This window comes from Suricata suricatta, chromosome 3, assembly GCF_006229205.1.
Source record: "Suricata suricatta isolate VVHF042 chromosome 3, meerkat_22Aug2017_6uvM2_HiC, whole genome shotgun sequence".
NCBI lineage: Eukaryota > Metazoa > Chordata > Mammalia > Carnivora > Herpestidae > Suricata > Suricata suricatta.
Window position 1 is genome coordinate 78,327,819 of NC_043702.1, and position 23,718 is coordinate 78,351,536.

At 44.8% G+C, this 23,718-nt stretch overlaps 1 protein-coding gene across 2 annotated transcripts in view; it reads right to left on the minus strand.

Moving 5' to 3' along the window:
• KIF5C (kinesin family member 5C) overlaps window positions 1-23,718 on the minus strand; it is a 151,283-nt gene that overhangs the window by 18,183 nt on the left and 109,382 nt on the right. For both annotated transcript variants that reach the window (XM_029934612.1, XM_029934611.1), the window contains exons 15-22: window positions 22,293-22,439; window positions 16,484-16,672; window positions 13,114-13,231; window positions 10,861-10,937; window positions 9,498-9,607; window positions 6,903-7,004; window positions 6,613-6,673; window positions 1,649-1,720 (exon numbers count right to left, since the gene is read on the minus strand). In XM_029934612.1, coding sequence (XP_029790472.1) covers window positions 1,649-1,720; window positions 6,613-6,673; window positions 6,903-7,004; window positions 9,498-9,607; window positions 10,861-10,937; window positions 13,114-13,231; window positions 16,484-16,672; window positions 22,293-22,439 — 876 coding nt within the window. The remainder of the gene's footprint in view (window positions 1-1,648; window positions 1,721-6,612; window positions 6,674-6,902; window positions 7,005-9,497; window positions 9,608-10,860; window positions 10,938-13,113; window positions 13,232-16,483; window positions 16,673-22,292; window positions 22,440-23,718) is intronic.

The window sequence follows — 23,718 nt, forward strand, 5'->3', positions numbered from 1 at the left end:
GAGTCTAGCAAGCACCCCGGTGATACCAAGGTTGTTGGCCAGATAGATGATCACACTTTGAGGGGCACTAGGTCCTTCCTCGAGAGTTTTCCATCATGAAATCAGGGAAGTCTGATTTTAAGCCTCCGTGGACTCTCTCCTCCCTCTGACTAAGCCTTTTCAGATCTTGCCTAGCCTCTTCAGTCTCCCTTTCCATCCCCTGTGCTCTGGCCTCTCCTTCCTACCTGGTCCAGGTCTGACGGTCATTTCTATTTTGATGTCTGTGGCCACTACCTACCCACCCCACCACTGCCATTCAGCCCTTGAACTCTCCTATGATTCTCTGCCTTTCTTTGTTTCCATTTCCAGGTCCCCAGATTCGCTAGAACCAAGTGGTCAGAGGCCACAGCAGATCCACGGCTGAGCCTCAGCTGGACACTCACCACTGTTCAGCAATCCCTTCACTCTGCCCTGACAAATGCCCCTGTGCTGCTGGCGCCTGCTCTAGACTCTGTGGCCTCTCCACTCTTTCCCTTCCTTCTCCACTGAGGACCGAGCCTCCACATTAACTGAGAGGCTTGAAGTCACTGGATGCATCTTTCCACTGTTATGCATTTTCCTGCAGATGTGTCCATCTTGATGTCTCCACTACTCCTCTCTGGGAGACTGTGTCCCTGCCCCGTATACCAAGCCCAATACCTCTGTGCTATTAATTCTGTCCCTCTCAGATCTGACCCCATGAATCACCCCCTCTGTGCTTATATATATCACCTCTTCCCTCAGCTCCTTCTCACACACTCACACTCACACACACACACACACACACACACACACACACACACACACTTTCAAATACACCTTCCTTCCGTCCTGCTGTTATTCCTTTTCTATCACATTTAAACATCTTTAAAGAGCAGTCCACTTGCTGCTTCCACCTCTCCCTCCTTCCTGAAGCTTCCACAAGCTGCTCTAGGATCCACTACACGGCGAGTCCCTGCGATCACTATGTGAGGTGCGAGGATCAAAGAGGCTCGGATTCAGAAGTCACACAGAACTGGATTCAGTTCCACCCCTGGATCTTCCAGCGCTGTGACCTTGGGCAGGCTCTTTAACCTGTGAGCCCGTCTCCACTAACAAGGAACACTAAGAACCACTTGCGCCGTTGTCGGGAAGAACAAGTAAGACCCGCGCTGAAGTGCCTCACACACGCTGGCCGCGCCCCTCGTGGCCTCGTCAAGGGCAGACAGGGCGCTCTCGCCTCCAATTTCTCCAGGTTTCTGGCATCGCTCCCCAGGCTACGGGGCAGCACAGCCTGACGAGAGCCCTCTGGATTTTCCCTGCATCATGCACAGCGGCTCTCACACTGCGGCCAGATAACTATGTGCTTGTTTGAAATGAAGGCCAGGGAGAGGATTATGACTTCCTTTTACTAAGAAGAAAAAATCAGATGGAAACATTGTCCCACATTTTTTTGCTTTTTTGGTTTTGGGGGTTTTTTTTGTTTTGTTTTGCCTCTGGTACATTCTTTTAATGCATTCTCTGGCTTGAGGTAATTAATTTTTAAGCATAACCAGCCCCAATTTAAGGAAGTGATAGTTCAACTGAAAATGATTCCTTCTGGCCATCTTTTCTTTTCTTCTCAGTCTTGTTCACACAAAAGAGAACTCACCTTCTTAACCCGAGCAGTCAGATCCTGGACGAAGAGTTTCCGGAGGTTATGAAGAGTCTGCAGTTCTCGAGACTGGAAGAGAAGATTGTTGAAATGCCACTTAGGTGGTGGGGGAAACACGGTGACTTTGTGATGGATTGGGTGCCAGGCCATCAACATCTGGTTAACCCAGTGACCCAGACCTCCCCCCGACATGCTCTACGAGCCCACTGGTATGGCTGCGGTGCCCCCACACTTCCCTGACCTTCCCCCCAGTTCTGTCCACCTCCTTAACCTTCTCAAGAGCATCCTAAGGGTCAGATACTGGGAACTCAAGCAATGAAATGTAAACTAGAACAAAGCCTCCTCATCGGGTGTGTCCTAAATAGAACATTTCCTCTCCCCTCAAGAACAAAAGTTAACAAGCTTTCTCATAGGGAAAGGTCCCTTTGGCTCACATCATAATTTCACGATTTGGGAGTTTGAGCCCCGAGTCAGGCTCTCTGCTGTCAGCACAGACCTGCTTCAAATCTTCTGTCTCCTCTCTTCCCTGCTTGCACTCTCTCTTCTCTCTCTCTTTCAAAAAAACGTAAACATTAAAAAAAAAGTTTTCTTATGTGCCACCTGGATGGCTCAGGCAGTTAAGCATCTGACTTCTGCTCAGGTCATGACCACATGGTTTGTGGGTTCAAGCCCCATGTCAGGCTCTGCACTGACAGCACAAATCCTATTTAAGATTCTCTCTCCTTCTCCCTATCTGCCCTTCCCTCAAACACTCTCTTTCTCTATTAAATAAACAAACAAACTTTAAAAAAAGTTTTCTCCCAAAAGTTCCTAGTAGGCTGTACTGTACCAGAAGGAATTCCTTTTCGCCTCTACTTTATCACATACACATTATACAAAATGCCATTTTAAATGGAAAGTTACCTACAATCTCTCTTACCTAAACTGACTGACAGTTTTCTTTTTTTTTATTATTTTTTTAATGTTTGTTTATTTTTGAGAGAGAGAGAGAGTCAGAACAGGAGCGAGGGAGGGGCACACAGAGAGGGAGACACAGAATCTGAAGCAGCCTCCAGGCTCTGAGCTGTCAGCACAGAGCTTGATGTGGGGCTTGAACCCATGAACTTGCAAGCTCGTGACCTGAGCCAAAGTCAGACACTCAACAGACTCTGCCACCCAGGTGCCCACTGACTGACATTTGTCATATTTCCCCACCCTTTTCTGGACCGTGGTCCATTTTCATTTGCTTTACATCACAAAGCTCATGGATGAGGCCGGTGGCGGACCTTTTATCCAAGTGACCCCGGGCAACTTACCTAACCTTTGTGTGCCTCAGTTTTCTTATTTGTAAAATGAGGATCAATATAGTAGTTGCCTCATAGTTGTCAAGATTAAAGGAGATAATCCTTATAAAACTTTTACAACAGTTTCTGGCACACTGTAAGTTACCAGTATACATTAGTTAGTATTAACTCACTGATGCCTCACATTTGACAGCCATTTCTTCAGTAGGCTTTTATGGTTTCTTTTTATTGTTACTGTTTCCTTCTGTTATAATATTTTCAATGCTGTAATTAACTTCTTGGGGGCATTTTTTTCTTCATTTAGAATTATTTTCTACAAATGAACCCTTAGGAATTAGACTGCTAAGACCAGGGTCTGAGACTTTTGTTAACAAGATCAGAAAACCAAACTATTGGTGCACTTGGGTGGCTCAGTCAGGTGAGTGTCTGACTTCAGCTCAGGTCATGATCTCACAGTTCATGAGTTCGAGCCCCACGTTGGGCTCTGTGCTGACAGCTCAGAGCCTGGAGCCTGCTTCAGATTCTGTTTCCCTCTCTCTCTGCCCCTCCATTCTCTCTCCCTCTCTCTCTCTCAAAAATAAATAAACATTAAAAAAAAAGAAAACCAAACTATTTACTTTCATTTAATTCTCCATGTATTTACGAAAAAAGATATGATTCATTCCTTGCAAAATATTTTCCTATAAAGGAAGAGAGAGATAAGCTTGCATTTCTATTTTTTAATTTGTCTACGTTGACTTAACACAGAGTGTCACAGGTGCAGCTCACATAGGCTCATAGAAAAAAAGAAACAGGCCATAAAGACATGAAAATACTAAGTTTCTTGGAATAAAAAGTTCTATGTTAATTTAAGGTCTTGTTGTTGGGTCCAATCTGCAATTCCGTGTGGAAATAAGAGCCATCTGAAGTCCACTGCTTCCTCAGATGTGGCAGATTCCTTTCTGCGGGAAGCCAAGCAGGCCTGTGATTCTGGAAACACCGCACATCGGACCTGTCCAAGGCTTAGCCACCTTCCGGCACAGGCCCAGAGATGCAGCGCACATTTATGCAGACACGCTGCTCCAGGCCCCGGCCCATGGGGCTCAGACCCCCGGCTCCTGGTTTTCATGTTCTCCCTGCTGCTTCAGGGATTTTATTCCTGACTGAACTCTAAATACAGCAAATATTTTCCATTAAAAGGCATCACACCAAAGGGAAATGAGAGGAGAAGACACAGGCGCCTTGTCAAAGAGCCAGGCATCTCCTTGGGAGCTTAAGTACCAAATACTATGGGGTCCTGAGTTTGGCAACTGTGTCTCATTTTTGTTTGCTCCTAGGTGAATTCGGCAGTTCAGGAGGGGCAGGTACAAACCTTTGACATAGTTAACAAACTGACATTTAGTCTTAAACAGCTCTCATTTGGCTTTCCCACAGCAATAAATTTTCCAGCCCCAGATTATCATTTCCTCACCCCACCTGACTCCCTCCTTTCAAGTCTTCCATGTTACAGGCTGCTGCTCTCTGGGTAAAAGCTCAGGGCTCAGCCTCCTGTCACAGGGGCTGGCAAGGGTGAGCCCAGAGAGGTGTAAACACAAGGTCCATCAACACAGCAAGTGGGGTCAGCCCCAGATCCCCGTGGCTGCCTGGAGTCCCAAAACATCCTCAACAACTTCCAACATCATCTAACTCCCCGAGTGGGCCTCATGGTCCTACCCCTGGAGAGCAGGATCCCAACCCCCCACCCCAGTCTCACCCAAATACTCCAGAAGCCAGCAGAGACCTCAAGCTTTGGAGAGTTCTAGCAAAGCCAACCAAGGGCAGCGAGTCTGTTCCTGAAAAACGGTTACAGTTGGAGGAAGATTCTGAGGGCAGGTTAAGTGAAAAAAGGCTATGAGGTTCCAATTTGGGATGTAAAATTTGAATGCGTGTGATGTGTGAGATGTGAGTGGTGAAAGAGAGCAAGAGAGAGGAGGAGCCACATGGGTGTGAGGGTGGAGGGGCCGGCACACACACGAGAACGTGGAAGGGAGTGTCTGCGGGTGTGACCAGGACTGCAGACCATGTGGTGTGGGTGTGCACCCGAGTGCACGAGCAGACAAGTGGCTTTGCACGAGTGTGAGTGTGACCGTGAGAAAGCACCTAAGGGAGGGCACGGAAGGGCAGGTACAGCAGGTGACTGGGAAGGGGGGCGTCTTATGTGGAAAGGAAAAAGGTGCTGGAAAGTCACTTATATCTGGCTAGTGGGGATCTAGGACCATTTTAAAGTTCAATATTTTTCCTGAATTTTTGTAATCCTCTATAACTGTGGGTATCACTTCTCCGGTAATACATAGATAAGGCAATTTCATGGCTTCATTTCAGGCTCCCCTACAACCAGCCGCCCCTGCACTGCCTTCTCCACCATGCTGGGATGGCCCAAGATACTTTGCACACAGTCATCTTACTTCTGTCCTGAGTGGACTGTGCCCTCTGTCCCTCCACCTGGCTTTAGGGAGCAACTAACATCAACCCAGGAGCCGGAGTGCAGAATCAGGCCCAGCCTTACAGCCTAGGGTCACCAGATTCTGGAGACAGGCACGGTCCCACATAAGTTCACATGACATGAATGGAATAAAATGTATGACGCTATCTAAACAATTGTATCTAAATGACCAGATATGTTTTCACCAAACCAAGAGCCTCTGGTGGGTTAGACTGTCTTCAAACACAGGCTGTGTGGCACTTTGAAGGCCTCTCGAGGGCCCTCAGAGCAGCTGAAATGTCCTCAAGCAGAGGAAACAAACATAATGAATTCAGATGCAGGATGAAGAAAACCAAACAGGATTTCAGATAATGAGCCCTTCTGATCTGTCAGTCTTCTACCCCAAACCCTGCAGGTCTCAAGGCCCTTCCTGGCTTGCAACTGCTCTTACCTTGACCTCTCTGTGCCCACCTCCTATTTCCCCCTTGCTTCACTGACCTCCCTGCTGTCACTCCAAAACACCAGCAGTGGGCTCACCTCAGGGCCTGGGCAAGGGCTATCACCTTTCCCTGGAAGGCCCTTCTAGGTTTGCTCTTCATCTGCTCCAAGTCCCTACTCAAAAGTCACCTCCTCATGGAACCTCCGCCAGCCACCACCCTCTGTACTTTCCAGAACCATCTAACGGAGGTCATGATTTCCTTCCTTATTGTTCACTCTCTGTCTTCCCTACCAGCTGAAGGTAAGCTTCACAAGTGCCAGGATCTTATCTTTGTTGTTTATTGATACAACCCAAGCACCTAGAAGAATGACAGCCCTCACTAGGTGCTCTTGAATGTTGAGTGGAAAAAAGCTACAGTGTGCAAAACCTTAACGTTTCAGGCATGGATTTGCATGTCAGTTCAATTCTTCCTCAGGGTCTCCAGGGTAATAGCACTATGGATGGATGGATGGATGGATGGATGGATGGATGGATGGATGGACGGACAGATGGACTGACAGACTGATGGTTAATCATTGTGTCTCCAGAGTTGAGAAACAAATTCTACAATTCTCACTTTTCCACAGAAAGTTTTGTCTAAACAGAATGTATAAATATATAGTATTTGCCTAAACATTTTGTCTAAAATGGTATGTGAGAAAGGTGGGCACAGATAACATTTTAGAATAAACAAACTCAACACATCACAAACTCATTGGGTCTCTGAGATGACACTGTGTAAGGAAGCATGTTGACGTACCACTGTCTCCTCCAGCCCCTTGAGGTCCTCTCTGGCTTGTTCCCTTTTATCATTGAGCAATCTAAAATTAAAAAAAAAAAAAAAAAGAAATCATGAACCACCGAAAGGGCATCAGAGATTTCCACAGATAACATTTGCATCTACAGATCAAACAACAAAACAAACCAACTCACACAAATAGCCTTGGCCCGACCTGACCATAATGTTTAGGAATCTGAATCACAGAAGCAGACTTGCCGAGACCCCGCAGGGAGGAGAGAAAGGCGAGGAAATATTTGAAACACACTCACAAGAGCTTTTCCAGCTTCATTTCCCGCTCCTGGTCTTCCACTTTCAGCTTGTTATAATCAGAACTCAGCTTCTCCTGCTCCAGTTGCAGCTTCTGATTCAAACTGAAATTGAGAGGAAAAAGCAATACATTCCACATTAGTCTGAAATTCCGAGTCACCCAGCCGAAGACGTGGTTCTGTTCCAACCCCATTAGTTCTGTGCAATGAAGGCAGCAATTCTAGAGGATTTTGAGGGATCAGAGAACAACCTCTCAGCCTCCTCCCTGCCGAAGTGAAAACTAATTTCTGGGGACATCTCAGAGGCATGAAACATAAGGCTTTGAGAATATATTTATAGTTGGCTTGTGCAAGAGCTTTGGGGGGAAAATAATGAGATAGGAAAAGGGCTGATATTTTAAAAACAGAGAAAAGAGAGCGCAGTCAGAAGAATTCTGCTTTGTCTACCCTACAGACTGCACACACCCACACTCAGAAAACCTTATTTGGCCATTTCAACCTTCCCTTCCTCTCTAGTCTAATGATCTGAGAACATTTTCTAAGTCCAAATTCCTGGCTGACACAGGGACAGCTCCACTGTGTGAAGTCTGCAAGGAGCAGGTACAGAGAGAGGAAATACAAAGAAAGCCCCGGGTCTGCTGTAAAAGGGAAACTTGCCATCTGGTTGGGGACATTTGGTCAACATACGCACGCAGTATTTATAAAACCCCTTGTATGGCCCTGCCTGGGCAGCTGTGAAGGGACAGATTCTGCACTATCTGAAGGAAAGTTCGGAGTCTGCTTGAAAGGCACAGACCAACAAAACTTCTATACTTACTAACTCACTTACCAACACTCCTGCTTCCCTCATTCCTTTCCTCCCTCCTTTCCCCTTCCAGTTGAGCATGTCAAGGGTGATTAATCAGAATAAAGAACACAGGACACGCTTGAAGGGGAAAGAACCACCTGAATAATAGCGTGGGGATGGTCCCAGATGAGGAGAGGAAAGACGACACAAAGCGCTTGCCTTAGGTAGACAGTGTGCACGGAGCCCGGGATCACACCACGTACACTTTGCTTCGTTACCATTTCCTCTTTTAAAATGCAAATGTGCTGTGTGAGCAGCTTGCACACACTGAGAGCGATGTGGCTCAGTAGTCTGGAGAATTAAACTCGAACTCCAGTTTGATTCCCACTTAGCAGTGTGACCCGAAGTAACTCATTTAACCTTGATTCCCATATAGAAACCTGGCTCTTCATCGACAGAAAGTGGGAGTGGGAGAAGCCTTTAGTCTACATCTTGGGGGCAGCGGGCAGAGAAGGTGTTAGTGAAAAGAAATGTATTTCTTTTTTGTTTTTAAGTTTTTTATATTTACTTATTTTTGAGAGAGAGAGTAAGACAGAGCACGAGCAGGAGAGGAGCAGAGACAGAGAGGGAGACACAGAACCGGAAGCAGGCTCCAGGCTCTGAGCAGTCAGCACAGAGCCTGACGTGGGGCTTGAACCCATAGACTGTGAGATCATGACCTGAGCCGAAGTTGGACGCTCAACCGACTGAGCCACCCTGGCGCCCCAAGGAAATGTATTTCAACATAACTGGTTTTCTTTGTTTGCCTTCATCTTTTATTTGGGGACACTTAAAAATATCATCCTAGGGGCACCTGGGTGGTTCAGTTGGTCAGATATCTGACTCTTGACTACAGCTCAGGTCATGGTCTCGAGGTCGTGAGATCAAGCCTGGCATTGGGTCCTACACTGAGTATGGAGCCTGCTTGGGATTTTCTCTCTCCCTTTCTCTCTGTCCATCCCTCATTTGTGTACTTGCTCTCCCTCTCTCAAAATAAACATAAAAAAATAAATAAAAATATCATTCTGCCAAGAGGTTCAGAGATTGCCAAGGGACTCGCTGTGCAAAAACATGAAGACCCCTCAAGGAGAGGACCCTGAAGGCACATCCCAGCCTGGTGACTTGTTTTGACAATGAGGCAGGAAGGTAAGAGGGGAGAAGGGGAGAGATCATTATGGAGCAGGGGTCCTTCAGTGGCTGTGACAGGACAGGAGAATGGCCCGGGGGTGGGGGAGGGGGAGGTCACCACAGATGAGCTGCAGTGAAGCCATCCTGGCAAACAGTCCCCAAGCACAGACACAGGCCCCTACAAAGTGTGCACATGTGACCAAGCAGTGCAGAGTTGTGCAGGGTGCATTTATGAGTTTGGGTGAGGAGCTGACAATCTTCTCTGGAGTACTTATTAACCTATCAGAACCCGAGTCAGGACCACTTGAGGGTTTTTTTAATGTATGTTTTTCATACAGACAGTGTTTCCACCCAGGAGGGCATGTGTGTACCCAGCTGAGGCCCCACCACGACCCCAGCTCCTCAGGGACGAGGAAGGACAGAGCGCCACCTGCCCCACCAGAGCCCCTCCCCCCACCCCGAGGCTCAGCTCCAGGTGGAAAGACAGATGTCAGAAGGCATGCGTGTCACCCACTGTGGCACAGGGCGGAGCACAAGGCCCACAGGGCGAGGAGAGCAGACCTCGGCTCTACGCCGCATCCTTCCAGGCTGGCCGAAGACTCCATGGCCACCCCTATATCCCAAGAGCCCCTGGGCCGACTCACTCCCGAATCTCATCGATGATTTTCTGCTTCTCCTCAATTTCATCCCGAAGTCTGGACAGCTGCTTCTGGTGAGCTTCCCGGTGGCTCTCCATCTGCTGCTCCAGTGCCTTCTGCGAGCCAGGCCACGAGAAATGTGTCATCCACTTGTTGGCTCACAGCCCACACTCTGACAAGCCCTGGATCGTTTCTGCCTCCTACCCTACATCCCTCCGCCATCAAATCCCCAAACTGGGGCCCTCAGAACCCGCCCTGTTCTACTGCACAACAAAACCCAAAGATCTATTATAAAACATTGTGGGCCAGGGAGCAAATCGGCCCATTAATTAAATAAGAAGCTTTCCCATGACCTTCTGCAGCTCACTGGCGCTACATGGCTTCTCTAGCCAGGTCAGTCGGAGGGCACAGACCTCTGACCACTCAGGTGCCTCAAACGAGCCATGTAGCTTGTGTGAGCCACCCTTCCTCACCTGTAAAATTTCGATAATTGCCCCAGCCCTCCCCACTGCACAGATTCATGGTGATGTTCAAAGAAGAGGTCTTCACACGGCCATATGAAGCCAGGGGAGGGGCCCATCACGGTGAGGCTGGAGGATCATGCCACGGGCACTGTTTTAACTATGCGCTTACACCCAAAGGGACTAGTAGTCCGAAGCACAATTCTACATTTTCTCATATCTCCTTTTATTCACCTAAAAATCTTATTTCCCTCATTTTTCCTACACTTTCCTTCACTACTTTACATGTAACCAAAAATAAAGATCTCTATGTATAAGATGAAAATTCACATTTGAAGTGCTTCTTTTAAAAAGTCAAGGTGAGGAGCACTTGAGTGGCTCAGTGGGTTGAGCATCTGACTTCGGCTCAGGTCATGATCTCACAGTTCATGAGTTCGAGCCCCAATTCAGACTCGCTGCTGTCAGATTCGGATCCTCTGTCCCCTCTCTCTGCCCCTCCCCGCCTTGCGCTCTCCCAAAAATAAAACATAATTTTTTTTTAAATTAGAAAATAAAAAGGTCAAGAGGAGACATGTTTTCTTTCATTCAAAGAAAGGACAAGCTCGTCTGCATAAGTTAACTCAACAGTGTGGCCCATGTAGTGACTGGGGGTTCTGCTCTCTCCTTCCATCCCAGGAGTGGGGAAGAAACGTACCAAGGCGGTGCGGCTATTACTACAGACGTCGCGGGGTTTCTGGACACTTCCATCTCCATCTCAGTCCCGAGCCGCAGCACTGTGAGAACGGTCCAGCATCGGCCCACCACCCCCTCCCGCACTGCCGCACCCATCTCTGAAGGAGAGATTTCCCTAGAACAAGAAGTGCAGTCCTAATGCATGCTGGGCTACATGAAAGGGGCAGCACACACACCTTCATTTCCTCGGCGTCCTGCAGTCGGGTCAGGTGTTCCTTCTCCTTATCCTGGAAACTGACTTCGTGCATTTTTTCTGTTGTGAATTTTAAACGATAATTTGAGATTTAACTGGCAAAACTCACATCCAAAGGTAAAAAAAACCCTTTTTTTTTTTAAGTAAAAAGACAAAAGAAGGGCCACAGAGTGAAACGTGAGCTTACATCACCAACTACAACCCATGGTATGTATCTGAGACCGGGAGGAGGGCTTCTGGCTGAGGAGGGCTCCAGAGGGAGGGGACTGTCGGGGACAGGTGCGAGCCTGGAGTGGGCCACTCTCGGCCAGAACTGACCTGGCTGGTTACGACCTCACAGCTCGGACGACCGACCAGTCCCCACCTGGCCTCAGTGGGCAAGCCCCGAGGCAGTGTACATTAACCTGCTTTGTAGATTACAAAGCCCTGTGTGAATGTTAGTGCCATTTGGATTCATGCCACTGTTAGAGTTCCAGAAAGAGCTCATTTACCTCCCATGGGTAAGCTGTTTATTCTCTAGGAATCTAGAGCAGGGAAACATAATCTAAGGGTAAGAACACAGAAAATAGAAATATAAAATAACACTCTCCAGATTAAACAGGAAGGCCCCATAGTGGGGGCAGGGCTGCTGTGTGCCCACCTCGGGTGGGAGCCGGTCCCAGCCTGTTTTTGGCCAGGGGTGCTCCCTGAGCACGCCATGGCAGGCTGAGGCGGGGATGGTGGGCAGAGCAAGATGGTTAAAACAATGACATTCTAGTCATTATGCCTTCTATCTGGTCTGCTCTGACTTATTTCAGATCTTCTCGCCTCAGTTTATTTCTACTCCATGGTCCTACTTCAGAAGCCCTTTACAGGAAACAAAAGTTCTTTCCTGTGTGAAGTCTTAGGGGGAGCACTCTGTCTCTAACATTTATCCATTATCACATAAAGAATACATTACAAGGTCATTGCGGGGTGAGGATGTTCTCAATCTTTTTAAATTTCCCTTGTGAATTGAAACAAAATGTATTTACTGAGCAAATAAGTATATTAACGGTAAGGGAAATAAAAGCAGGGTAGCATCATCACCAATCCTGTTACCCTATCAAAACCATTTTCATTTCAAATATTAATCTGCAGGCCTTGGAACACAAGCATCCATTGATTCTTAAATGCTAGAACCACAGTGAAGGTTAAGATTGCATATTATGATCTTTATTTAATTTAAGGATGCATCGTAAGCATGGCTATACAGACTCAACACATTTCACCTCCAGTACGTGTTCCGTTAAACAACATCCCATAGCTCATTCAACTATTGGGCATTTAGGTGGCATTTTCTCCTCCCCCACTAACACAAGGAATTCTGCAATGAATATTTGAGATTTGAGGATCAAAAGATGTGAAAAGTGTTACAATTATTAATATTTATTTTCAAAATGCTTTCCTAAAAGGACTCTAACAATTCTCATTGCAATTCATAATAGGTATGTTCCATTTCACCGCAATGCACACCTTCTTAATCTTGTTCTGGCTTCTGCATTTCTAGTTACCTCTCTTCGATGTCTTCTATTTATTCTTATCTTTCAAGTGCTTCCTATATGTCAGGTACTTCCCTAAGCAAAGGGTATCAGGAGGCTGCCTGGCAAAGGGAAGAGCTTGTTCATAGGATGGAGGGTGCAGGTAGTCATTGGTGGAAATTCAGACTTTATATTAAGAGCAGAGGGACACCCTGGAAGGGGTATTGGCATGGGGCTGGGCACAAGATAGAATGTGATTTTAGACTAGTCCCTTGGGATGCAGCGCAGTGGCTGCCAGGAGCAGATGGTGTGGACCCTCCATAGACAGATGTAGCCACAACTCTCAATTAGGATTAAGGATGGTGAAAATGAAGGTGGAGATGAGCAGAAGCAGAGAAGCACCTGGGAGGTCACATGGACAGGCCGTGGTGACAGGCTGGAGGCAGGGAGTGCAGAAGAGAGAGGATTCTGACTCAGGAAGCGGGGTGGACCAAGGGAAAAAGGGAAGAGGAGCAGATACTGGGTGGGGGCAGTCTTCTAGACGTTTCTTTTCTTCTTTTTCTTCTTCTTCTTCTTTTTTTTTTTTTTTTACTGCTCCCACCCTACAATTATTCCATTGTTTTCAATAGATTGAGAAATGCTGTAATTGAGCAAAACTAAACATCATGAGTTCAGCCAACCAGAGAGTATCTGATATAGGCCAAGAGCTCAATACTGTAAAGCAGTCAATTGTTTACCTTGGGCTCGGAGTTTGGCCAGCTCCTCACTAAGTGAGTCTTGTGACTCTTCCAGCTGTCTCCTCTTCTGTTCCATGTTCTGCATGTAGTCTGTCAGGGATTTGATCTTGGCTTCATGCTTTAAATAAGCAAATAGATATAAAGGAGGCATGAGTGAACGTAACTGCCATCCTGACTTGCCTTGGACTGTCCGATGGGAAAATGCAATGGAAGAGGAGTTCTTGGGTTCCTTTTTGGAGTACCAACCCCCAAATGATGCATATTCTGCCCTCTGCTTGGGATTTGGGATCACAGACTAACAGAGTCCTCTGTTTCTTCCTTGTAATTCTCTGCCTCATTCCTCACAGACCCCTCTGATGGCCATGCCCCTCCTCATCCACTTAAGTGAGATGCCAACACCCAAGCTGGTTTTTTCTCCTCAGAGGAAACAGAGTGCACTAGAGACAAAGGACCGTCTAGGGTAAAGGGCTTCATTCTTTGAACCAGCACCTCTGGATTCTGTCTTTGGAACTCAAACATCGTGTCTTTTCTTTTTCTGTCTCTCGAGCACACCAATTCCTCTGTCTCAGGGACCTTGTATTCGACATTTTCCTCTTCTGAGGAAGCACTCTCCCCCTACCCTCCCAGAGTCCTTATCACTCAGGTCCCAACACTTTCTTACAGCACCCAACTTCTACATGACGTATCTATTTCTTTTTACTTGTTAGCTCTGTGAGAGTATGGAGCAGATGCTTAATAAATATTACTGGGACCAATGAATGAATGGGAGCTTGTTTACTGAATAAAGACAGTAGGTCCTTCTAAGCAGATGGAAATAGCTAGGAACCACCCCCCACCAAGATGTACAGTGTTCACATTAAGGGAGGAAAGCTCTGGAGAGTGAGCTCTAATCTAATGGAGTAACATCTGGGAAATGGGGCTTAGTTGGACCAATCATGTTATCAGTGTAGCTTTTGGTGAAAAGGATGAGTGTCAATGAAGAGAATAATAGCGTTTTAGCAAGAAAGATTTTGTCGGATTCCTTAGGTCATGTCAGAAAATAAAGAGCCAAGGTCTTACTTGTGATCCCCAGGAAATAATGATTGAATATTTGGCTTTGTGCATATTGTGAGAGACTAAAAGCAGCAACCAACTGAAAGCTGCATCTGTTGCTAATATAGAAAGCAAAGACGCAGGCATCTTCTAACACCCAAATGCTCAAATATTCCCGACTCTGGGCTCATATGCCTGATGTCAATGTCTGACTCCAAGACCTGGGCAACTGGGGCCTCAGTCCTGGGGCTCGCACTTCAGAGCACCCCATTTGGGCTGCCCTCTGGCTACACTCACTCCCCTGAGCCAAGAGCCCATATACTGAGTCAGCGTGCCACGTGGAACCTACGTGTCCTTTCAGCCCACACCCTGGGTCTTGGAAACCCAGAAATCCCTACTCCAGGGGCCCTAAAGGCCATTCCCAGGGCTCGCACTGCAGCTTGTCATCAGTCTACACATATTAGAGTTGACAGTGACACAGTTCCATCAGTTCACAGACAGTGCAGAAGGGACTTAGATGCAGAGGCTGGTGTGTCCGATGAAGAGGAGACAGCAGGCTGCAGACCGAGGGACCTCTATTTGTACTCCTGCCTTGGTCTCTCAAATGCTGGGTGGCAGGGGGACTATCCAAAATCACATGTTATCAGTGTAACAGGTGACCTGTACATCAGAGTTGAGGTGTATGTACTATGCCCTAATGTTCATTATTTTCCCAATCATAAAAATGTCAAATAAAGCAAATCCAGCAACATTTCACCCATAAACCACTCTTATCAACTATTACTGATCTTAACTATATGAATGCATATTGTACAAAGTTGCAAGGCACAGAATAAATATAACTCTGCGTTTTCATGTTCACTTACCTTTATATAATTAAACTTTTCAAATGGCTAGATTTCATAAATTCTTTGTAAGAGCTGCACAGAGCTCTCCCATGCAACTTTATGTTATTAGCCTATCAACAGATATTTGGGCATTTTATTTTATTATAATGTAAGCAACACTGCACCTAACATCTTCTATCTAGGCTTTTCACATTTTAATCAGGAAATGATAACATGTAAAATAAAATTTTTGCACTTTCATTACCAATGAAAATATTATAAGTGAAATTACCAGACCAGAGTACTTCCATTTTATGGTTTTTGATTCCCAAGGTGCTTTCCAAAAGGACTGACCAAATCATACGTTTCTCAGCACTGTATATAAATTTCACTTTCACACACCAGTACTAAATAATCTTTCCAATACATTTTTGCTTATTACATTAGTTATAAAATGGAAACCTGATGCGTTAATTTGCATCTCTTAGATTGCTATGGCGGGTGGCAAGGAGGCTGGAGCTGGTTCTGTGATTACATATTACCGTGTTTACAAGCAGAGCAGAAGGAAGTATGCTCTGGTCTGTCTCTCAGTACCGTTTGATGCAACATTCCATGCTGGTATCGGTTTCCTGCAAATGATTTCAGCTGTTTTAACGCCTAGTGAGCCGCTCTCCCGGAGCCAGTCAACAGAAGCCTCAAACCCCAAACACCCAGCTCAGATATCAGTGGCAGACCAGACACTAGACTGCTGTTTTCTGAAAACACCTCGCTGAAATGAGAATGCCATTCCAGTGGGAAGAAGAACAGCCGAACTCACAGGGCAGAGGAAACATGCCCTGCGGCTTGAAAATCCCTTCAAGCCTTTGCCTTCACACCAGCTTTGGTTTGAGTCCCAGATCTGCCTTTCACTGGCTGTATGAGTTTGGGCAGAATATATCTGATCTTTCTGAGTCTCACTTTCTTTTTCTGAAAAACAGGAATAATAAGAAAACCTGCCCACCAGGATGTTTTTAAAGACCAAGTGAGATAATGCACGTACAGTGCTTTAGTGCAGTGTAGGGAGCATTGTAAACACTCAATAAAATGTAACCTGCACTATTATTAATAATAGTGGTAGCAGCAATAGTTTGGGTTTTCACATATTAAGTTGGACCTGTGGTAGAGATTAAAAGAGGAAGGAATGTTGCCTTGGGTTATAGGAGATTTAGATTCTACCCAATCTCATCCATCCATTATAGATTTCTACCTACCTATCTATGGATCCATAGCTAGATATGTGAAAACACATCCTTTAAAAGGGGCCTGAAGGTAATTCGTGTAATTCCCACAACAAAATCTAGCCTTAATAATAATAAACCTGGGCTGTCATTGCCCGGGAGGCCATGGACAAGTCTTACGTAAAGCAAAGTCCATCAACTATCCCTGTCGGGTACCATCAGCCCCAGTGAGAGCGCGGGGAAGCAAATTTCAAGAGGTCAAGGGAGTGACATGAGGGGCAGGGGACGACCCACCTGGGAGATGAGCAGCTGGCAGGCTGCCAGCTCCCGCTCACTGGCATTCATCTTCCTGTTGGAGTCCATCTGGGCGCTCTCGAGCTGTTTGCTGCGGTTCACCAGGGATTTGACCTCTGACTTCATCTTGCTGATGTACAGGCGGGCCATGGTGAATTCCTCCTCAATGACTCCGTTCACATCTGCCAACTGAGCACATGAAGGAATACGCTCAACTATTGCCTATAATTTCCAGAGGTTCGTGGGGCCCCTAAAAATCTGTCCATGGATCCTCAAGATGTCTATGAATTTCTGACTAGGTATCCCTAATTCTAGGACCACAAGCTGAAAATATCACTAAAAATTACTATATGTTCACTGCATGTATGTGTGTGTGTGTGTATGTGTGTGTGTGTGTGTGTGTGTGTGTGTCCCAAGTTTTCTAATACCTTGGGGAAGACTGACATAAAAACCTCTACTAAATATAATCCTTAATCAATCAATCCTTAATCAAAAAATTAAATCACATTTAAGTTTTAACATGAAGACATGATATCAGAGGAAAAAGACGTTGAAGATTTAAAAAGAGATCACTCTGATGAGGTATTCCATCCAAGGTCTTATACCTTACATTTCTAGAATAGCTACAAGTCCCAGTGTTCCTAAAGGGGACCCTGAGCCCCTATAAGAACTCAAAAATCAAAAATTTCAATTATGTTCTCTGTAGTCTGCTATTCAGACAGAGAAGTAAAATAATGTCATGAATATGCTTTTATAAGCAAGAGCTGAAATAAAAAGATTTTCTATACAGTCTTCAATTAAAAAAAAGTCTAATGAATAAGAAGGTGTCATTATGAAATGAAGGTTTTCCTACATGACTTCATTTACTACAATCAATATTTCCATCTCTGTGCCTGCCCCTTCTAAGGAGACAGGAATCTAGTTTATATTATTTAAAATTACCTGAGAGTTTAACAGTCTGAATCCACCTTTAGAAAGATAGATTCTAACAGCCAGCATTCCTGCACGATTTCATATTTGGTGTCTGAGTTTCAGAGCTCAACCGGAAACGAAACTGAAGCAAGGTACTTGGGATAGAAACTCACTGGCAGAGATGCAAACATGCTCTTGAAGGGCAATTGACCAAATGAGGAAAGTAACTGTGTGCATGTTTTGTTTAACCACCAGAGGGCATCCTAGCACCTCAGGAGAAAACAAGAGCGCTGTCCGGTACCCCGCCCACAGATAGAGGCTTCAATTGGTTCTAAAGACAATGATTCCAACTATGGTTTTAATGTTCCATAGTACATTATATACAGTATAATTATACACAGCACAGAGTACATTATAACTGCCTACTTTTTTCAGTATTTCTGTCATTGACTCATCCTATGATGACTTTTCAGTAAAAATTTAAGAGCTAGGAATATGGACTTGTGTCTCAGTCCTGAAAATTGGTAGCAGAGAGGAAGTAGACTAAACAGCTCTACGTGCCTGTAACCTGGTGTCAACCTTCCCCCAGGAATTCCATAGCAGTATTTGTTAAATGACACCGGTGTCAATCAACATAGAGCAGAATCTATGTTAACAGAAAGAGAATCTATAATCTTGTCTACCGTCTTATTTTAATGGAGGTTCTTGGTAAGCCAATAATAATCTCAGCTGCCAATAATGATTTGCCTACCAACACCATTTCTCATCACATTACTTTCTAGAACTCAATAGCATGGGGAGAACGGGCGAGAAACACCCCCGACCTTCCAGTGCAGTTTTGTTCTGCCTTTATGATGGGTCCAATGTGGAGCAGACATGTTCTTTAGCCTCACCAAGTATGTCCTATATGTCGTCCATCTTCTGCAGAAAGGTAAGCGAACATCTATCTCTTTCATGTGGAATTCACAACCAACACCAGCTCCTCATCGGAAAATACCAAGCCAACAGGCATGGCATTTGGGGAAGGGAACAAAAATTTCCTCCTCTCCAGCTCTGTCTATAGACAAGGACACTTCGTGCACTCCGTGCCCAGATATCATATGCACCGAGAAAGAGTGAAAGAGTATATACAATAATAGATTTCCTCCAAAATGAAAGCTGGATGCTTCTTCCCCCCAAACCAGAACCATAACTTCTGGAGCCTACTCTTGTCCTAGGAGGTCTAAAAGATTTTGAGTCTGATGGGGAAAAAAAAAAAAAACTCCAAACAAATGGTTTTGCTACAAGGTTGTTTTCTTGTTGTTGTTTTTGCTTTTGTTTTATTTTAACCACCTAAGAGTTCATCTATTCAGTCATGTAAATTTAAAGTTTTCAGTAATCCCAGTACACTGTTATTTCAAAAAGGAGAATCAAGAGTTTGCTGCTAACTCTTGTTGTGTTATTTATAACTCTCCCCTGGGTTTGACAGTGACTCCAACAGTAAACACTGAACTGCGTGATCCGACAGAGATGACTAATCCAGAAGAAAAGACTGCCTTCCTTCACACGGGCGTGCAGATGCCTATTGGAAGTCACCTCCATACCCAGCACTCCAGGCCTCTAGGGCATGGCGTGACTACGCAAGGTGCCATCCCAAGACCAAGTAAAAGGTAGGTGAGGTGACTGTTTGCATTCTAACACCTAAGAATCAGAATGGGACTAGAAGCCCTTTTTTTTCTTTTTCTTTAATGCCCAGAAATGTCTGTTCTCTTTGTTCGTGCAGTACACAGCTAAGGCATGAAGTGTTGCTTCCAAGAGCTTGAAGGACAGGAGGGGACTGGAGACGCAAGACTTCCTGGGGGATACCTCTCTGGCTGGGGGCTGGGACCCAGAAACCCCGGCCCTTGCAGACCCAAGGCTGTGCTGAAGAGGCTGATGGGAGGGCTGATTTCAGGCCCAGGATCTGGAGCCGGTTATCTGTGTCTCTGGCCCAGCCACAGCAGGGTCCCTGATGCTTAACATTCCTCACCTTCACCTCCCCAGACCCAAACTTGGCAGCTAATCCAATCCCTTTCATTTAATCTGCCTCAACTTTCTATTCGGGTTTGTGGTAGACTTCTGGAAATCTTTGTTTTAAAGAAAGCCTGGTGATACAGGAACGAGATAAGAAGAGGAAGCTCACTAATAAACCCAGATAACATCAACTCTAGGCTCATGTCATCATATGTTGGTCTCATTTTGTGGACTAAACAAAGTATTGCCTGAACCCTGAAAATGTCTGAAGACATGATTAAGCTGGATAAAGGGGGGTCCTTGTATTTCCCTGTCTGAGACTACTGTGTTCTTGAAGTGAGGACATCTTTTCCCCGTATCCCAGGGTACGACCAAAAGGGACCATGTGGGAACTTGTTTGGCTTTAGGAACAAAAACAAGATCACTGACAAAGATTTCCCTGATCTGAACATTGTCTTAGATAAAAGGATTACTTCAACTGAATACTCATAACCAATACTCTATATCCAAAATGTAGATTTAAGAAATATATAGATAACTCATGAAGTTTCTAAGCTGACAACTTTCGAGATAATGTGGTCTCATCTTGTCAGTTTACAAACCAAGAAAATGAAGCCCCAAGAAGTGAAGTGAATTGCCCGAAGAAAAATAAGTCCTCCCCTTTAGCGCACATTGCCCTAATGATTAAATCATAACTGTAAGAAAAAAACACTCATAATGATTAAGAATATGATGCTTTCTGAGTGAGAGTTATCAATGAAAATAACTAGTTATCAATGAAATTACGGCATCCAATGTCTGAGACCCAAAAATATCTAGAAAACATTGAGTTGAGTATTTAAAAATAATCTCAATCATACTTCAGATTCCCAAAGGTAAGGACTCTTTTTAATGCTGAAGCACCCAGACACTCCTTGATTTCATTAGCATTTCTCATTAGCTCTATTTTAGAACTTAGTATAAAAATATCTTCCTTTATCATTATCAGCAGCAGACACCAACTTCTCATAAATCAACTCCACCTTCATATTGTGAGGGCCATTTAATCACCCAAATCTCTGGAGTGTGTAGCTCAACACCAAAGCAAGCATGCTTCTAAAAATTAAACCCCCATGTATAAAATCACCAAACTGGAGCTTAATAGGGTTAATCTTATAGTATCTGAGAATTCTGTGCTAAACTTAGATTCATTTGCAAAGATTCATGAAGTATTCAGTTACAAAAGAGGCTCTAGGAAAGAATTAGGTTTACAAGAGGTCGTATACTCTAAGCCTAGATCTGTTATGTCATCTAAGAAGGGATTTCTATGTTTCCCAGAAATGTCTAAAAACAGAAGGAATCTGGGCAGCCTTTTCTAGCATTTAACAACCCCAACTCAAAGCCTGAGTGTGCCCATAAAGGCTGATGTAGAATGCAGTCTTTTAAAGGGCTAACCTCAAAGAAGTTGATTTTAGGGCCTTCTGACATAGACGTTAAACATCGTAATGTCATTCCCTGGCTGGCCAAAATCCACCACAGCTCTCAATAGCTACTCTGTACAAGGTGCTGTATTATTCTCATAAAGCTACAGTAATCAAAACAGTATGGTTTTAGCATAATGATTAGATCAATAAAACAGACTAGAGACAAGCGACAGGCCCACACACTTTTGGGGGTGATGGACACGCTCATTACTTTACTTGGTAATGCTTTCATGAGTGTATAGTATGTCAAAACTTTTCAGACTATACACTTTAAATATGTGCAGCGTAATGTATGTCAATTAACCTCTTTAATAGAGGCACTTTTTTCTTATCTCTATCTCCCTACACTGCGTCAGTTGTTAACTGTTCTTGGCCCATAACATTATGTGTACTCTCATGTCCCTCTAGTCCTGGCTCATGAGCAACTTCACACCCCTCCCATCCTGCCCACCTCCCCTACTCCTTGCTGTCAGTGGCACCGAGGTGCACAGCTCCTGGGGGTTTACCATGGCTGGTTGAAGCCAATTATTGCAATACTATTTCTCTTCACTTTGCCAGCCTTCCTTGCAACTTGGGGTGACCATGTAACCCAATGCTGGCTAGGAAGGATATAGTTCCCTCCTGGATGAAGCTGGCTGTCTTTTCAACCCATCCTGCCTTGGATGTGGCTGTGTGAAGACACGAACTCGGTGCCATGGCTGCTACCTTGCTACCATGAGACCAAAGTCTAAGGATGTATAAAGGTAACAAGCTAACAAAAGCCCCTTGACATCATTAGGACATGGACTAAAATTTGCTTCTGAAACTTTAATAAGGTTTGAATCACCTGGACAATCTTGTTAAAATGCAGGTTCTAATTTCGGTAAGTCCGCAGTGGGCTTATGCGTCTATATTTCCAACAAACTCCCAGATGATGCACATCACAACTTGAATAGCAAATTCTAGACTTCTCATATTGTGAATAATTAAATGTGGATTTATTTTTTAAGCCACTGTTAGAATCCTATTACTTTAGCTGAAAGCTTTCCTAATTCACACCGATTGGTTGGGGAATTTCATTCTGCTGGGTTCTTACAAAAAAGGAGAAACGCAGTTCTGAGACTAGAAGTGTTGTTTAACCTACCCAGTTCCAAACTTCTGTGACATTGGCATGTAACAGTTTGAGAAATAACAGTTTGCATAAGGCCAACCAAAATTTGAAGACATGTCCTATATTTGAAAGGTAATTTTTTTTCCTTCTTTTCCAAATCCAATTATTCACTTAGTTATTCATTCAGCCCTTGGTTCATTTGTTCAAATATTACCAAATATGTGGGAGGTGCAAAGCACTGCGCTGAGCGTTCAGTACTTAGGAGAATAAAACACGGACCCGGCTTGCTTAGGATCACAGCATTAAGAGAACGGAGGGGGGGGGCGGGTAGCTAAAGGAAGGGCTGGCTTACAGTCTTCACGTCATTGGTGCCGATAATTCCTCCTATCTCCCCCAGGTCCTTCAACAGCAAATTCAGGATCTCAGTAGCCCTCTTCTTCTGGTGGTTGCTAAGCTCTTGTAGCTGGCTCAGCTCTCTCTGTGTGGTTGTCAATGTCGTCTGAAAAACACATTTTAACGGCAAATTAAAAGAGCTGCCCATCAATTCATACCCACAGCACTGCAAAGAATGACAACATAATGCAGGACGGAGTTCTTTTATCATTTCATGCGATCTCAACGTCAGAGTCCTTTTAAGTCGAACTATAGTGTAGCACTGCATTCTTTCATAAAAAAGGAGAATTTGTCATGGCCAGTTATGTTGCATCGACACATCACATGACAATCTCTGGGCAGTGAAACAAGTATTACAAAAATAAAGCCCAAAGGGAGCCCATGGGTTTAGAGCATGTGATCGCATCTTCCTACCCACAATATGTTCCATTTCAGTCCTCATCTTCCAGGGTCCAAATATACCTGCAAACACCCCACCCCCATTTCCAAACAAACCAGCTCCCTGGACCATTTCCAGACCCCCATCTGACTTCATAATAAGAGATGGGTCTAGAAGGCCCAGAGAGACATTCATTAGTTTAGAAAACAACTTATGAAAAGTTAACCTTCACAGTGAAGCTGAATTGAACAATCTCATCTCTTTTCCAGTGAGTCAAGTCTTTGCCTTCACATAGAGCAGTAGCTCCATCCCTCTTCTATTTCTCATGCGTGTGACCAGCAGGTAGATATCTACAACTAACTTAACAACCTCTCAACTTCAACAGAATAGTCATATTTTGGTGTCTTGGCATTAACTCAGTCAACAAAGAAAATCATTTCCCTAACTTACAGAGCTGTGGAGGTGAATGCAAAGACACTTATGCAATTCTTCCATCTGAAGCTGTTTTACTTGAGCACCTTTTAATGATCTGACTGAAAACAGCACTACACACCAGTCTAGGAGTATTTGGGCTTGGCTGAAAATAAGGGCCATATTAGGGGAAATGTTTCATTATTTTGAGAAGCAAATAACATGAAGGACTAATTAAAGAATCCTGTAGAAAACAGTAAACAGGGGAAATCTAAGTCCCTCCTTCCCTAAGTGACTTCTGGTTTGGTTTTATTTCTATTTTGGTCTTGCTGCCACTTAGTTTGTTTTGTTTTTAAAACCCACAGAAGCAACAGTTCCCATCTTGGGAAGCCATTTAAAAAGGCTTCCTTCACGCAGTTGAATATATGGAGCTAGGAGCATTTTCCAGCTCTACGGTCAGCAGATTAGAGCTTTCCTGCACCATCTGCTACCCCTTGCCTGGGAGGACGGGATGTTTTCCACAAAGCAGGCTGGGCACAATCTTAGGCCATTGGGCCAAGGTGCCAAGGGCAGCTGGTTAGAGCCACTTAGCTTC